Source organism: Anas platyrhynchos, chromosome 9, assembly GCF_047663525.1.
Source record: "Anas platyrhynchos isolate ZD024472 breed Pekin duck chromosome 9, IASCAAS_PekinDuck_T2T, whole genome shotgun sequence".
Classification (NCBI taxonomy): Eukaryota; Metazoa; Chordata; class Aves; order Anseriformes; family Anatidae; genus Anas; species Anas platyrhynchos.
Genome location: NC_092595.1, coordinates 10289457 through 10305199, shown reverse-complemented (window position 1 = coordinate 10305199; position 15743 = coordinate 10289457). Strand labels below are relative to the sequence as shown.

The 15743-nt window shown below is 40.2% G+C and overlaps 1 protein-coding gene across 2 annotated transcripts; it reads left to right on the top strand.

Annotated features, from left to right (window-relative positions):
• The first annotated feature begins 389 nt into the window (after positions 1–389).
• Positions 390–15381, top strand: FYTTD1 (forty-two-three domain containing 1). Of its 2 annotated transcripts, none has more exons than XM_027464293.3 (9): positions 390–575; positions 3528–3659; positions 6649–6794; positions 7833–7945; positions 9521–9590; positions 10467–10528; positions 11177–11251; positions 12066–12192; positions 13312–15381. In XM_027464293.3, exons 1-9 carry the CDS (start codon positions 473–475, stop codon positions 13405–13407), a joined length of 924 nt encoding a protein of 307 aa, XP_027320094.1. In that variant the 5' UTR covers positions 390–472; the 3' UTR covers positions 13408–15381. The 2 variants fall into 2 exon arrangements, with proteins under 2 accessions (XP_027320094.1, XP_027320093.1); XM_027464292.3 differs by having other exon boundaries at positions 391–575; positions 9494–9590.
• The last annotated feature ends 362 nt before the right edge of the window (positions 15382–15743 follow it).

Below are 15743 nucleotides of genomic sequence, written 5' to 3'. Positions count from 1 at the left end.
GCCACTAGGTATGCATGTACTGTCGCCCCTTCAGCTGTACACACACCTCCACAGAACAGAAATACACAAAAAAAAAAAAAAAAAAAAAAAGAAAAAAGGCTCTGCTAGATTGTTTATTGAAGAAAACCAAAGTGTTTCTATGAATCGTCCTGAATTTCAGAATCGTGACTGACAAAAACCTGCAGAAAGCAACTTTGACAAAAAATCCAAAGCAAACAAAACATCACTTTCCATATCGTTTTATTTTTAAATGACAACTTTAATCCTAACGTGGTACTTTGGGCTCGGCCCCCGCATCCGACCACGGGCCCGCGGACTGAGGGGCGCTCAGCGCGCACGCGCCAGCGGCCATTTTGGGGGGAGGGGGCGCGGGCTGAGGGGAGGGCTGCGGCGCGTGCGCAGTGCGCATGCGCGAGGCCCGCCCGCCGTCGGTTCGGGGCGGCTGAGGGGAGGCGGCTGAGGCAGGGCGGCCATGAGCGGGTTCGGGGCTGCGGCGCCGCTTGCGGCCTCCTCGGCTGTTGCTGGGGCCCGGAGCGGGAGCAGCGACAGCCTGGAGAAGATCGACATGTCCCTGGGTGAGCCGCGGGGCCGTGGGGTTGAGCTAAAGGGGGTGCGGAGCGAGCCAACGGCTGTGAGGGGGGGGAGGGGGAGGCGCCGTTATCGGTTGGGGGCGAGCCCGGAGGCCTGAGGTGGGTTCCTGGGGTGGGAGGGGGGTGTCCGGGGCACGGCCCGCACCTGCTGCCCTTTCCCTGTCCTGCCTCCATTCCCCTGCCCTCCCAGCCTGTTAGGAAGGAGTAGGGCCGCCTCAGGCCTGCTGCCCCTCAGGTAGGGCCCGCAACCTGCCCCCCTCACTATTTGTACATTTCCAAACTAATTCTGCTCTGATCCTCGCTGCTGAGCCTGCTTGGTAGTTGGCGGAACGCTTGGTGGATGCCTGGAGTACGTCTTCCAGTCAGGGTTTGTTCAGAAATACCCCAGCAGCAAAAACCTGGTGGTGTGGCTCCGAGACTGCTCATGTGGTGGATCGGTACCGTCAGGAGGTTCCCTTCAAACACTGAAATCATGGCTTGAATGCAACGGTAGACTTGGCTTTTGTGGATCACCTTAAAATACGAGGATATATACGTTTTTTCTCTTTCTAGAGGATCCAGTGGAGTTCTTTGTTCTGGTGATGACTCGTGAAATGATGTTGAGAGTTTTTCTGAATGTCAAGTCCCACTACAGCATTCCAATAAATCTATTTTTATTTATAGACGAGCATACTGAGTCTTTGTTTCCAAGGTTACTAAGAATAAGGTCATTGATTCTCAGCGACTAGCTTACTTTCATAAAGTCAAATATTTTCTTATTTGGCCAAATTAACTTTTGTATTTGCCACTGCTGCATGTTCTTTTTGGGCATTGCCCAGTAACAAATGGCGAAGAACTGTTGTGGTGTCACGGTGACTTTATGTTAAAGAATCTGTAGAGGGTGGGTGTGTCCCTTAGCTTGTTTAATTTCAGGGGAAACTTACATGAGAACAGTTTCGTCACCACCTACTGTTCCTAAGTCATAGTTTTACGGCCTGCTGTAAAGGAAGATAAGCTTCAGTCCCACATCTGTCATGGTAACAAAAAATTGTCATGATGCTAAACCAGGAAATCGTAGGATCTAGAACTTAGTGTTGAGTACTTTCTCTTGTACTAATAAAGATTAAACCTGTTTTTATTGCTAGTGTGTGCAACTCATCTGAGGCTAAGCTTCCAGTTTGATAATATCCATAAATTATTCTGCTGTTCCAGGTGTAGTTTTGATCTCTGATTGCAGACAAGGTAGGAGAACACATTCCTTAGTTAAGACGACATGAAGCTTAATGTCCTAGGTAACCTTCGTTTCCCCAAATAAGAGAATTGCTGAAACTTTAGTCCTTTTGTTTCAAAAACTTGCAAGCCTGTGTGCATCAACAGCTGGTTGTCTTGCAAGAATGGGATCTAAGATGGAGCAGATGAACTGTGAAACAAGGATCCAAGTTCTCTGAACATAGATAGTTTACATCACAGGTACCAGGGGGGAGGTACCCATTATAGAGAAGTACACAGAGTCACAGAATCAGTCAGGTTGGAAAAGCCATCTAAGATCATCTAGTCCAACCTTTAACTGTGCACTGACAAGTCCAGCGCTAAACTATGCTGCTGAGTTCTGCATCTACATGTTTCTTGAAGAGCTCCAGGGTCAGCTCTTCAAGGCTCTGGAGGTCCAAGGTTGGGAAGCTTTATCTTTTGCTCAGCACCTGTTTATCGCTGATACTAAGCTTGAGCAATGCTTCCAGCTGAGTACTGCAGTTGTCAGTGATATTTTCAGCTATTTTTGAGCTAGATACCATTCTGAAGTGGCTTTAGTTTCCTTTGTCATACAGAAAGGTTTGTTCAGGAATCCTTCCCATAGGGACGAGCTCTTTGGTAAAGAAGCTTCTATAGCAATTGAAACCTGAGTGACCTGTATCAGCAGTCCTTTACCTATTTTTTTTTCCAGATATTCATTCATTTTTGCAGCAAAGTAGGCTGATTTTCTCTTCACTATCAGTAGGATACAAAGCATTTGCGAATGAAACTTTATGATTTTTTTTCTATTCGCTGTTTTCTCTTTTCTACCCCATCTAAGTCCATTTGAACTTGATTAAATACAGCAACCCTGCCCCTTCTCTCCCTGACTCAGAAGGGAATGTCTGTATACGTGGAATCTCTCTGGAATATGACATTAGTGTCAGTTGTGCTCCCACGATTGAGATGCAATAAAGTATAATTTGACATCTTCTTTTATGGTGTTTTTGTAGACAAGCTAAGAGTCAAGTAAAGGCATACCACAGCTGTTACTTTACACTTATCTCCTGATCCAGCTCCCTGATCAGTGGATGAAATCAGGCTGGTGTGACACGGTTTGCTATTGACAGACCTGTTTGCTTTTCATGAATTTATCAGTTTATAATCTTACACGTATTCTTAAACCCAGTAATAATTTGTTCAACGTTGTTCTCTACGACAATAGATAAGGTGATTGCTTTGGATTGCAGGTACTTGGGGAGAGAAGTCTTGCTTGCTTTTTCCTGTCATCTGAACCTCAGTGAACTTATAAAGATAACCGATAGCCTGAGTTCCTTTGTGTGATTTCATTGAGTAACATAGGGTGAAAGAGTTAAGGCTTGAACTAACATTTTTTCTGTAGCCTGGAAGGTGTGAGAGTGCGATGGGATTACCTTTTCTTCAATGGTCTACAAAAACTAACAGATCATTTGTTTTGAAACTTAATGGTCTTTCATGTATCTTGGATATTCTGAATGTGTGCAACAGCTGCTTTATATTATATTTATATTATATTATCAAATGAGGACTGTAAGACTAATTGGGACTTAACTTGTATGTGCTGGTTTCTCAAGATTAACTGGTCTGTTTCACTTAACTCTAAGCAGCTATGGTTTCTCTTCTGTAGAACTAGAATATGTCTGCAATATGTCAAATCTTTTTTTTTTTTTTTCCTTCCTCTTCTTACAGATGATATAATTAAGCTGAACAAGAAAGAAGAGAGAAAGCAATATTCCCCCAAAATGAAAAGAGGGCTTCATCAGAATCGAACTCGGCAGTTCAGGACACCAGGCTCCAAGTGGGGAATCCAACAACAGAAGGGTGGGTGTATCAAATATGATGTGGACTGTGATATTTTTTGAGCTGAAATGTAAGCTCCTGAAAAAGCATGGATTGACACAGTCAATACGTGTGTTTTTCAAATAGTGGTATACAATTTTGATTATAATTCAGCTTATTGTGATTCATTTACATTTGGGTTTGTTTCTGCTTCAGTATTAGAACAGCATTGAGATGTCCGGCCAGCAGAGAGCTTAGGTATTTCATGGACTCTCTTGATACAAGGAAGGATTGTTTTTTTTCTGATTTTTTTTCATTTTCTTTCAGTTTTGGAAATTGCGTTAATACTTGGTCTCACAGAGGTGGATAGAGAGTGTTCATGCCAAAACTCGTACATTAGGAAATGCGCAGGTCTTGCCAAACTTTGGAGCTTTGTGAAAAAGAGCCAATAGATTTATATATGCTAGGTAGAATTCTCCTAGTAGGCTTCCCGAAAATAGCTGTTACTGCAGTCTGTAACGCTGCCTCTGGGACATCCAGATGGATAGTGCAGGGTGTCTGAGTTGGCTTGTCTTGTTAAGACTTTGGGTTGCAAAGGAAGTACCATGGCAGCCTTCTTAAGTCTGTGCTTTTACAGTGGAGTACAGCAGTTGGGGGAAAAAATCACGTAGGCAGGAACTGAAGAGGGGAAAAGTGCTCAGTAACACCTTTACTGCAGATTTCCTGAGTAGCTGTCAGATTTTTCAATAAGTAGGAGCCATTTTTAGATGATTCCCAGGTATTAGTCTGGTACATGAAGAGCACCTGCTAGAAATAAAAACTTTTTGCTTATGTTTAATTTTGTAAAGTACCTTTTTAGCACTGGTTGGTACTGTCCATACAGAACACTTACCACCTGAGCTAGCTGTTTAGTATACACAGTTTCTTGTTGAGTAGCATTTGTTTAAAACAAATGCACATCTGTCTGATGTATTCACAGTAAGTAATCTCATGTTTTCATTGTCACTGCTTAATATTTATTGTAGCAGGAGTTTGTATTCTTTTGGAGATCAATGAAATGTCACATAACTCAGAGTTGTTTTGCTTTTCAGACAGGCCAACATAACAGTGTTAATTAATTTATGCATCTTTGGTAAATTGTTGGCAATACAGGAGAATGTTTTATGTCAGTCAGATGAAGTGTGAGACTATTTGTGGAGGTGAGAGAGTAATTGAAGTGGTAGATTATCAAGTGAAGGCTTTTATTTACAACCACAGTTCTCCAGTGCAGTTGTTCGTGACCTGAAGGGCACAAAAGAAGCAAGTATTACAATTTAGAATTTCAGGAAGAACTAGAGCTTCAAATATAAAATCCGTAATACATTCAACCCTTGGAACTTTCCTCCCTTGTCTGCCCTTGTTCTAGGGGGAAAAAAAAAAAAAGCAAACTTTTTTTTTCCAGAATTGGTAGCTTCATCATTTGTTGAAACATTGTGAATAGCTTTAACTGCTCCATTCTAGACAGGTCCATGCGTTTCCATACATTTCCTCCCATTGAAGCACCCCTCATCTATATTGTTTCTGAGCAGAAGGTATTATTAAATAGTTCCTCTGAGGGTCTTAATTATTACTTACTTATGACCAGTAGATTTACTGCTACTCCAGTGCCATTGAAGTTATTCTGATAAGTGGCAAATCCTCTCTTGTTTGTGGACAGCTACAGAAACCACAAATGATCAGCATTCAATTCCCCCTGGTTTTAGATGTTGCTGCCAAACTCTCTGAAAGGAAGCAAGGAACTCGAGCTGGGACTTTCTCAGCTTTTGTGGGGAGAAGCAGAGAGAAGATCATTGTCTGTTTGAGTAAAAGTTGTCCTTGGTGATACACAATGCAACTGCACAAAACCCTGGGCTGCCTGAGCTGACTTCGAAGTTGTCATTTCATTGAGCAGAGCTTGGTCCAGAGAGCTTGTGAGGTCCCTTCCAGCCTAAATAACTCCGTTTTTCAGCTTTTCTTTTAATGGGGAAGAGCATTTGTTTACTGTCTACACAGTGTGGTTACACAGCAGTCTCTCAACAGCAGATTTATCCAAGCTAGATTCTGATCCACAGCTTGCCTTGTGATCCTGTCTCATGAGGAAGCACAGATCTGTCATCAGTGCTACGAAGTCACATATGTCAGGACTAGATGTGCCTGTTTCTGCAGAGCTGACTTCTCAGTTTTAAATTTATCTTGGAGTCTGAGGTTCTAGAGAGGGGATCCTAACTTGGGGAAAAAAACGAGGTGTGGTGCGTTTACATAACGTGAAGCTAAATGGCTCCAGACAGGGTTAACCAAACCCTTGTAACCGGAGACTTGAGATGTTTATACTACAGACCTTAGACTTGCAAGCCTTTTATATCCAAAGACAGCTGTCATTTCTCAGTCTTGTGTAGACTGCAGAATGCAGGCTTCTAATTGAAAACACTTTAAATGTGATGTAATTCATACATTGTTTAATATGGTTTTGTGGGCCAGTTGCTATACTCTTTTTCTTCTTAAGTTATGTCTTGGGAACCACTGATGTACATAATAAGCTTTGAAGTTGCTTTTCTTTTTTTTTTTTTTCTTTTCTTTCTTTTTGTTTTCTTTATTAAGTTGGTAATTTAAAGTCTGCTGAATTGCTGGGGACCTGAATTATTTGGTTTGATTTTGTGTTACTCAGCACTTGATGAAGGTCCATTTTGGTTTATTTGGTAGTTTCCTATGCCAGAAGGACTCTTAAGTTGTCCCTGCAGACGTGTCAAATAACAAGTTTTCATCGTTAATTAATTCAGTGAAGGAAAGCAAAATTGTCATCTGTATGAGGTGATTATTGTTGTGCTAGCTGTAGAGCCAGACTTAATAAAATAACTGAATGACCAAACTGTCTCCAAGTGTAGTGATATTTTCTGCTCTAAGGGTAGAAGTGTGCAGCCAAATAAACCTGCGTTGCTTGCATAGAATCTTAACACAACAAACTTTGTACTTCAGTAAGAATTGTTGAACTCTTCAATTATTTTTTATTTTGCAGGTTATGGTAAAAATCGTTTGGGACACAGAAAGAAGATAGCAGGGAAGAAGCGTTCTTACGGAGTTAAAACTGGCTTGGCAGCCAAGAAAGCAATGGGTTCACGCAAAGGAATTAGTCCTCTGAACAGACAGCCGCTTAGTGAGAAGGTAATTAATGCAGTTCCAGTGGTTCATGTAATTGTCTGCATTAGCTGTAACTCTGACTTTGCTAAAAGAACTCATTAGAAATGGAACACAGTGGCTTCAGACTAGTGCTACTGAAATATATTCCAGTATACTGGTTCTATAGCGTGCAGACATCTGGTACAACCTCTTATGAAATTGCAGGTGTGTTGGCTGAGTGTTTTTTTGTTTTGAGAGAGGGATGGACAGTGACTAGGTTTGAAAGGTTTTGAACACTTAGCAAGCCGTGTAGATTGAAGCGCAGAAGTCCATTCTGTGAGAATATGTGAGCATTTTATTTTTACAAGAAAAGCTCACTTACTAGGATTTCTTGTCATCTATATTGCTTTGCTACAAACCAATGGTACAACATGCATGCAGGTGTTAAACATGGGCCTATCACAAAAATGAAGTTTTGCAAAATACCTCTGTCAGCAGCCTCCCTCTTCTGCGTTCCTCCAGTGCATTCCTGCCTGTTCCATCTATTCTGGTATTGTAGAACAGGGATTGCTTTTGGATTTGTGAAGAATAATTTTAAAGGTGTGTGGAGGAGTTATTGTCAGTTATATATAGGGAGGTAAAATAATCAAGTAACTTCTAAGTTCTGCTTTTTTTGGCCTGGTAACGAGGGGAACATATGATTCATAACAGCATAGATGGTATTTCTCAAATTATAGTGAGCTGTGAAAGGTGGGCAAAGCAAAATGTGTTCTGTGTGCAGCTTGTAAACAAACAAAAATTGAAGGAAAAATTTCCAGGAAAACTGACAAAGCTTGAAACAGCAGAAGCGCATACAGTTACAACACACAGGAGAGAAATGCAGATGTTTTTAAATGACAGTTCTAATATATACCTGTTTCAGTTTAACAACTAATTCATGAAATACTTCCCTTTTTAGAGATAGGAAAGGACTCAGTAATTATATTCAGGTTATAGCTATATTGTTCCTAATTCAATTTAGTGTGTGTTTGTATGTACACATCATACATATATATTGCATTTATTTATTTTCTCATTTTTAAGAATGCACAGCGGAATTACCCAGTTTTGAAAAAGAAAACAAATTTGCAGAGACAATCTGATATGCAGAGAAAACAAATCCCAGTCCTCAGGAGGCCTGCTCCACTAAACAGAAGGTAAAATGCCATGTCTGCTTTCTGAGCTCTTCCTGATAACTTTCTATAATGAGTCTTGTTTCTGACAGAACTGGGTCCGAGGGCAAATGGTAGGTACTGGCAGTTGTAGTACTATCAAGACTGTCGTGTGTATGAAGTTCAGTAGATCTGAAGCTGAACATGGCCTTGAACAAAGGCAGGTACTTATTACCGTGTAGAACACTTGGGAGGTACCTGCATTTGAGAGCGTCTGGTATTCTGCCTTCATTTAAATCATAGGCAGCCAAGATGGATTTCCATAATAGCTTCAAAGTGACAACCATGGTTTAGTGAATTTTCTAAATAAAATGTCTTTGTGGAAGCTGGTGCCATCTTCCGTTTCTTGGAAGGTATTGCATATTTTATTTATGCCGGAATTGATCTGTATCAGTTACAACCTGCAGCTGAACTGGTCTCTGTGATGGAAATTTTCACTGTGTGACTCTTGTAGAAACTGTAAACGCAGCTTGTTTACAGCTACCAATACTGCTCTTTGTTTTTATCTAATATAAAGTGCTGGAGGGTATTACAGTAAAGAAGAAACAGAATTATTGACCTGTGACATGGGAGTCCTAATGCCAACTGCTGCACTTGGGTCATAAAAGCCCCATGCAGCAGTATAGGCTTTGAAGAGTGTGGCTGGAAAGCTGCCTGGCAAAAAAGGACCTGGGGGTGCTGGCCAATATTTGAATATGAGCTGGCAATATGTCCAGGTGGTCAAGGTGCCCAGTGGCATCCTGGCCTGCACCAGAAATAGGGTGGCTAGCAGGACTATGGAAGTGATTGTCCCTCTGTACCCAACACCACACTTCAAGTACTGTGTTTGGTTTTGGGCCCATCACTACAAGAAAAGCACTGAGTTGCTCAGGCGTGTGCAAAGAGCAACAAAGCTGGTGAAGGGATGAGAAAACAAGACATGAGGACAGCAGCTGAGGGAACCAGGGCTGTTTAGTGTGGAGAAAAGAAGGCTGAGAGGAGATGTCATCACTCTCTGTAACTACCTGAAAGGAGGTTGCAGCAAGGAGGGTGTCAGTCTCTTTTCTCAGGTGACAGGTGATAGGACATGAGGTGACAGGATCAAGTTCTGCCAGCGGAAGTTTAGACTGGCTGTCAGGAAGTGTTCTGTCACAGGAAGGGTGGTGAGGTATTGAAACAGGCTGCTCAAGAAGGTGGTGAAGTCACCATCCCTGGAAGTATTTAAGAGATGCGTGGATGTGGCACTTAGGGACATGGTTGACCAGTGGATTTGTAGCGTTAGGAGGATAGTTGGACTTGATGATCTCAGAGGTCTCTTCAAACCTAAACAATTCTATGGATCTATAATTTCTAGTCCTAGAGATTTCTCCATTTTTAAATAACATGTTTTTTTTCCTCGTAGGTGAGAAGCTTATTGCGACTGAAATGTTCCGCCTCAAAGAGGCAGCTTCGCAGATGTCTTTAGTGGGCAATTGGGCAATTTCCTGACCTTCATAGTGGTCTCTTTCAAATGTTATCTTTGGAGCCTTTCACTATGTTTTCTAAATATTACAGGAATAACATGCCGTCTGCTTTTGCCAGAATTGGAAACAAACTAAATCAACAGAAAGACACTCGTCAAGCAACTTTCTTGTTTCGAAGAGGCTTGAAGGTAATAAACATTGCTGAAAACAAAGTAATGCCACAGATTTTGAGATAACTCAAAATGTTGAAATTAATTAATCGCTTTTGATCATCAGATCTAAGTAGGAACTTCAAGGAGACTGGGAAATGGGTACATGTTCTTCTGGAAACTTCCCTTCAGTTCCCTTCAGTTACCATAACCCATTGAGTCTTGCTTCCTATTTCAGTGTAGCTGGACTGTTCTGAAGGGCATGGAACTTGTCTGAGTATTTGAGGATAGTTTTAAGCCATTAGTTCTTCCTCTCACAAGTAAATGTTAGAAAGCAATGCACAGCTTTCAGCAGCTGCCTTCAGGTAAATGATAGAGCAGTAACATGTTTCAGAATCTGAATATGTTCATCTTATTTGTATTCAAAGAGGGTTTTTTTAGTTATTTTGAATAAGATCAAGAAAATAGAAAGTGGATATGCAGTGAATGGTGTTCTTGGTTTTCATTTATGCCTTTATTCTACATCTGCTGTTGTTTTAACTGTAGGTAGTTACCATCTTCTATCCATATGAATTACAGAACTACAGCCATAGCTTTTATTGCTGGCCTGATAACACTTTGGTGCATGTTGGTAGTGTTTGCTGAAGCTCTCAAAGATGTTTCCATCTCTTTATTGGTTAAGTTACTTTATTGGCGATGTTTAAAACGTTTTAGGTTCTTAGAGTAATTTTCTTCCAGTGCCTTACAAGGTTAGTAGGATAGTTATTTATATGTCCCTCTGAAAGTACAGCTCAGTTTATGCATCATGTATAAACCACTTTAAACTTCTGTTTTTGAACTGCTGTATTTCCAGCTGCTACAATGGGAGTTGTGAAACATTTTGCAAATCCAGTGTCTGTATTGATGTGCTTTCAGGTGCAGGCCCAAGTGCAGACAGCAGATGATCTTGATAACCAGACAGTAAAGAGAACTCGTCAGTAAGTATTTCACTTGGAAAACTTGAGTATAGTTTCTTGTTTGTACTGCTGTCCTCCATTTAATTCTGGCTTCTGCTTCTAGCTATGGTAATAGAATGCTTTTTTTGTTCCCCTGTAGGCATCTCAACTGAGTGACAGCAATCCTCCCCCTATTTTCCGCAGTTGTTTTCTAAATTATTTCGTTATTTAACTAGGAGGAGTTTGTTTGCAGTAAGATGCTTGCGGGAATGAGGGGGAAGGTGGTAGCTTCAGAGGAACAGACTAGTCTGTCATGAATACTGCGTAGATGAGAAGAAAAACTGAAATGTCAGTGCTCTCCTAAGCTCGTGATGCAATTTCCATTTTATTTGATATAAATATAGAGCCTATGAAGGAGTTTGGAAATATGCAAGGCAGGCCACAAGATGGACACCCTCCACTCTTACTCTTCATATTCATCTTTTATCATTCTCAGCCTGGTAGGCTCTTTGTAGTTTTGTTGTTGGTAACAAAGCAGGCTGAGAAAATTTGGCTGCATGTGGTCTTTGTATTGGCCTACATTCTAAAAACTTGCACGTTCCTTATTAGCCTGAGTTCTGGATGCACATTTGAAGATATTCTGACTGAAATTTCAGCAATATTTTTGTGATTTCTGTGTTTTCAAACTAGATGGCGAACTTCTACCACAAGTGGAGGGATTCTGACTGTGTCCATCGACAACCCGGGAGCAATCCTAGCCCCAGTGTGAGTTTGAGAAATAGTTCTGAAATGTTAACATAAATGAAATCTCTGTTCCTGAGCCATTTAGCAAGTTCGTTTTGGACAGTCTTTCATGTGACTTCACGTGACAGCTTTTTCTGAAGACTTCCAAATCTGTCCTGTTTTTGAATATTTCTGATTTGTGTGTTAGTAACACCACAGCTGAGTTTACCGAAACATCTCCTCATTAGGAGCTTGATCTGCTGTGTAGAGTCGAAGGGTGGTGGGCTGGTAGATCTTCACCTTGTCTGCCTGTTCTAGATCAGACTGTTAAGGCTGTTTTCCTCCCTGATCTGAATGAAAATGAATTTAGCATCTAGTCGATGAGTGATGGTAGTAGTTTCTGCCTGATCAGTAATGACACTGCTAGAATTTTACTTAAAGAAAGCATTGCTGTATTTGTCTTTATAAAATTGAAGCACTGTTGATTCATTAGGTGTTTTATTTTAAAAATCAATTGAGTTGCTTTTTCCATTATTAATATTTTATCTGCAGGGAAAACTATACCAATTTTTATTTTATGTATTTACAAGAATAATTAACTTTGAATAATGGGGTTGTCAGTAAAAAAAAAAAAAAAAAATTGATTCCTTTTGGGACACTTGCTGTCTAATAACAATAAGAAATCCTAAACTTTCATAGTTCTGCTTCACTTTAACCTCCTTGAATTTGAGTCCTTCAGCTACTCAGCTGGCCTAATCAAATGGCATGATGAAAAATTAATTTTTCTATCAGCAGTAAGGCTTCATTGCATAAAACATGTATTCACGGTGTCCTGTCTGATGTTCTTCTTTCACAGTTCCCAGAAATTACGATTAACTCGTACTCCTGTGCCCCCATTTCTGATGAAGAGGGACCAATCTGAAGAGAAGAAGATTCCCAAAGGGGTTCCATTGCAGTTTGATATTAATAGTGTTGGAAAACAGGTAAATGTAGTTTCATTTCTTGACTGTAGAAGTAGCTTCAGATAAGACAGATAAAATCTGATGAGCCAGGCACTTTTTTCCTAGATTCGCTAGTGAAAAATGAGGGAACTGGTGACGACTTCATTTCCACTTCTAGTTCTTCCACTAACTTGCTGTGTAACTCCAAGCAAGTGCCTGAACTCACTGTTCCTGTTCCTCTAGTTTACGTCTTGAATACCCACGTGCTTTAAATAGGATTTAAAATGCTGAATGTTTCTAAAACCTTTCTGGTGTTCCTGCTGTGCTTGAATCAGCAAGTGTGCGTAATTCAGGAACAAGTGTCATTTGGTGATGTAACCTGATTTAATAGGGCGACTTTTGCTATGCATCTAGCATTAAAAAAAAAAAAAAAAAAGGTGGGGTGAGAAAATCAGATGTGATCAGTGTTATGACACAAACACTTGAATGATTAATATTCTTCCAAAGTTTAGCGAAGATGAGTGATCGGATGCAGAAATCTTAGTGCTGCCATTGATGAAATTCTTACAGGCTGACAGATGCCGGAGAATTTGACCACAAGATGAGGCTGTTCTTGTAATCAGCTCCTTGCTGCCATCTGCAGAGTACTGCATAGGGTCAGGGCATTGGTCTGGATTTGTTCCTTCAATGAACAAGCAGTATGTCAAAAATAGTCTACTAGTATATTGGAAAAATTACTTGAACTTTTGGCCTAGAATCCAGTCTGCAGCCTCAGCTGGATGAACTGGAAAACAAACTGCATTATAGTGGTTCAACAGCTGTAGTTGTTGAAGTTACATAGAATCTGTATGGGGAAATAGGTGTAGTAAAAGTTCCCTTTTCAGTCTGTCTGTCCTCAGTTTAACTTTTTTACAGTTTTCTGAGTAGGTTGTCAGTCCTGACATTGTGTACCGTGTATTCTTAATAAATTCCAAGAAGTAGCTCTTGATTTTTAAATTGTGGAGGAAAGGACTAAACCAAATCAAACCTTTTTTTGTTTTAGGAATTTGAGTTAGGAAGTCAAGTGATGAAACTAAAGGAGGAAAAAATATTCTTGTATTTATTACTTTGACTAAATTAACCTAACGTCTTTTAAGTTTATGAAATTATTTTATTTTTCAGACAGGGATGACACTGAACGAACGTTTTGGGATCCTGAAGGAGCAAAGAACAGCGCTGTCTCAGAACAAAGGAAGCCGTTTTGTAACAGTGGGCTAACCTGTCGAATGGACTTGAGTGCTGATCCCACCTACTTAAGAAAGTGAGATAAAAGTGGGCAGAAGAATATGGCGTACGTCCCTGAAATTCTCCAGACTTCTTGCTAAGATGGTGGCACTGTTTTTATTACTTTTACTTTGAGCAGTAAAAGACATTTTGCCCTGAGAGGGGGAAAACTGGGAAACCAATCTACTGGAGTAGCACCATCACCTGGTTGGAAAAGATTCTGTTGCCCAGCTGTTAACAAACACCGATTTTGGTTCATCTTGCAACCAATATTTAAACATGAAGTTAAAAGGTTTTTCTTTCTGTTTAGAAGTACTCGGTATCTGTTCTTCAACCCCCTGCTATAGTAAAGATTGTGTCAGTGTATCATTACAAATCCCACTTTAGGATGTTAGGGACTGCCTATGAACTTTCCTCTGGACTGCAGTTTGGCACAGAGCCTCAGTCCGTGAATACTTTAGTAGTGATGTAGCAACATTTTTCATGGGAGCATTGGTTGTACTTCTTTGTGCTTTTGAAGTTCTTTTTTTTCCTTTCTTGAAGACTAAATGTTTTGCATTCTCTATTTCACAAATAAAGCTGTTAGCTGAGACCCGTAATATGTAATTGGGATGGAGACTATTCTACTCTTATCCTTAAAAGTGGTCCAGACCATATTGGAGGAGTACTGCGTGGGCAGTACGAGAGTAACTTATATTACAAATATCTCAAGTTCATCAGCATCCTCTGCAAATGGAGTTTACACATCTCCCATTTTTCTTAAACTTTTGCTTACTATTTCTTTTTGTAAGTTTTTATTTTCTCAAACTTAATGCAATAACTTCAAATTTTTGGATAATTTCATAGAAATAAATGTAACAGTTCACAAGAAAGTCAGTGGCATGGTAGAGTTCCTTGCATTCCCAGACACAGGATTTTCATCTTGCAAACCTTGACCCAGAGGGTTTTCTGTGGCTCATACAAATGGCCAGAGGCATGCAATCTAGCGGCACTTGCTTGTATATACCAAAGAGAGGTAAAATGTGAAGTTGATTGAAATTTGTCAGGCATCTTGAGATTGGCCAAAACTGGGGAATGTCACTGGAAGAAAGCCCTCAGTCTACCAGCATGCGTAAGGCATTGAGCAGGAGCATGTAGTCGCTTGCTGCAGGCATAGCTTTGTGTATCCGAATCTGCAGGATGGTAAGGACTGGGGCATTCTCAATATTAATTTATGATTCCTAAAAGTGAGGCACCTGTTCAGGAATAACATACAGTTAAAGCTGCTTCCAGCCCAGGAATTGATGAGTTTAACCCTGTTCTGTAGCGATGGAGTTTAGGTACAGCCACGTAAAAGGATGGTTGGTTGCTGCATCCACAAATGTTCATGGTGTTTGAAGTGGTTTTACTTCGTTTTGTTTTTCTTGAAGAGTTTACATTGGACTTCTTACAGAACTGGTTTCCTTGCATTTTTATCTCAAATTCCAAGTTAACTGGTGTTTACTGGGGACTTCAATGTTTGAAGAGCATTGACTGCAGAAGGGCTTTCATTCATACAGCAATTTTAAAGTCCGAATGCATCCCTGATGCTATATAGAACCGAAACCCTTATTTTTAATGTTGACAAATATACCTTAGCAGAGATTAATTAAACATAATGGTGTTAAGGTGTTTTTTCTTAATTACTAGTAGGATTTTTTTTGAAAAATGAAAGATGTCCCACTGTTAGAATTTGAGTAGATAATGTGGCGTCAGTCATTCTGTTTCAGTGTATACATTTTCCATGTGCCAGGATGCAACAAAAAAAAACTCTTTTGCATCAACATAGATGCAAAACATTGATGCAATGCATCAAAAAAAAAAAAAAAGCTAGTTTGTATTTAATGAGAAGATGCTTTACACTGTACCTTTTGGTATTTTTTGGAGAAGTTATTACATTTGATCTATTCTGAAGCTGTTAATTTTTTTTAAATAAAAAGTTACAGGTTTCATGCTGTCTTGTCCCTGTCATAACACTTGGGCAGTAATACGTTGGTTATATTGGAAAATGCATATATTTAAGGGGTTGTTAATGACTTAATCATTAAATGTTCTGAAGAATGTAACAAAAAATAGTTGAATGTGAAGAAGGCTTGTGTTTATTGCCTGTGTTGGGAAAAGTAATCACTTTTTGCAGTGGTGCTGTAAAAGTTTATGTATACTGGTGTGACTAGTTGCTGATACCACAATCGGACAGGTGATATCACGATATATCAGGGGTTTGCACTGCTGACGGGAGCTCTGCACCCTCACCCTCGCCTCACAGGATCAGCACCAACACCCTGATAAAGCTCTGCGGCCGCGGTTTTGAG

What these genes read in the sequence shown, in the direction of transcription:
- FYTTD1 (XM_027464292.3), top strand. Translation starts at nt 473, where the DNA reads ATGAGCGGGTTCGGGGCTGCGGCGCCGCTTGCGGCCTCCTCGGCTGTT. An exon ending in GAAGATCGACATGTCCCTGG is followed by an intron (nt 576 to 3,527) that starts GTGAGCCGCGGG and finishes CTCTTCTTACAG; the next exon opens with ATGATATAATTAAGCTGAAC. An exon ending in GGGAATCCAACAACAGAAGG is followed by an intron (nt 3,660 to 6,648) that starts GTGGGTGTATCA and finishes TTTATTTTGCAG; the next exon opens with GTTATGGTAAAAATCGTTTG.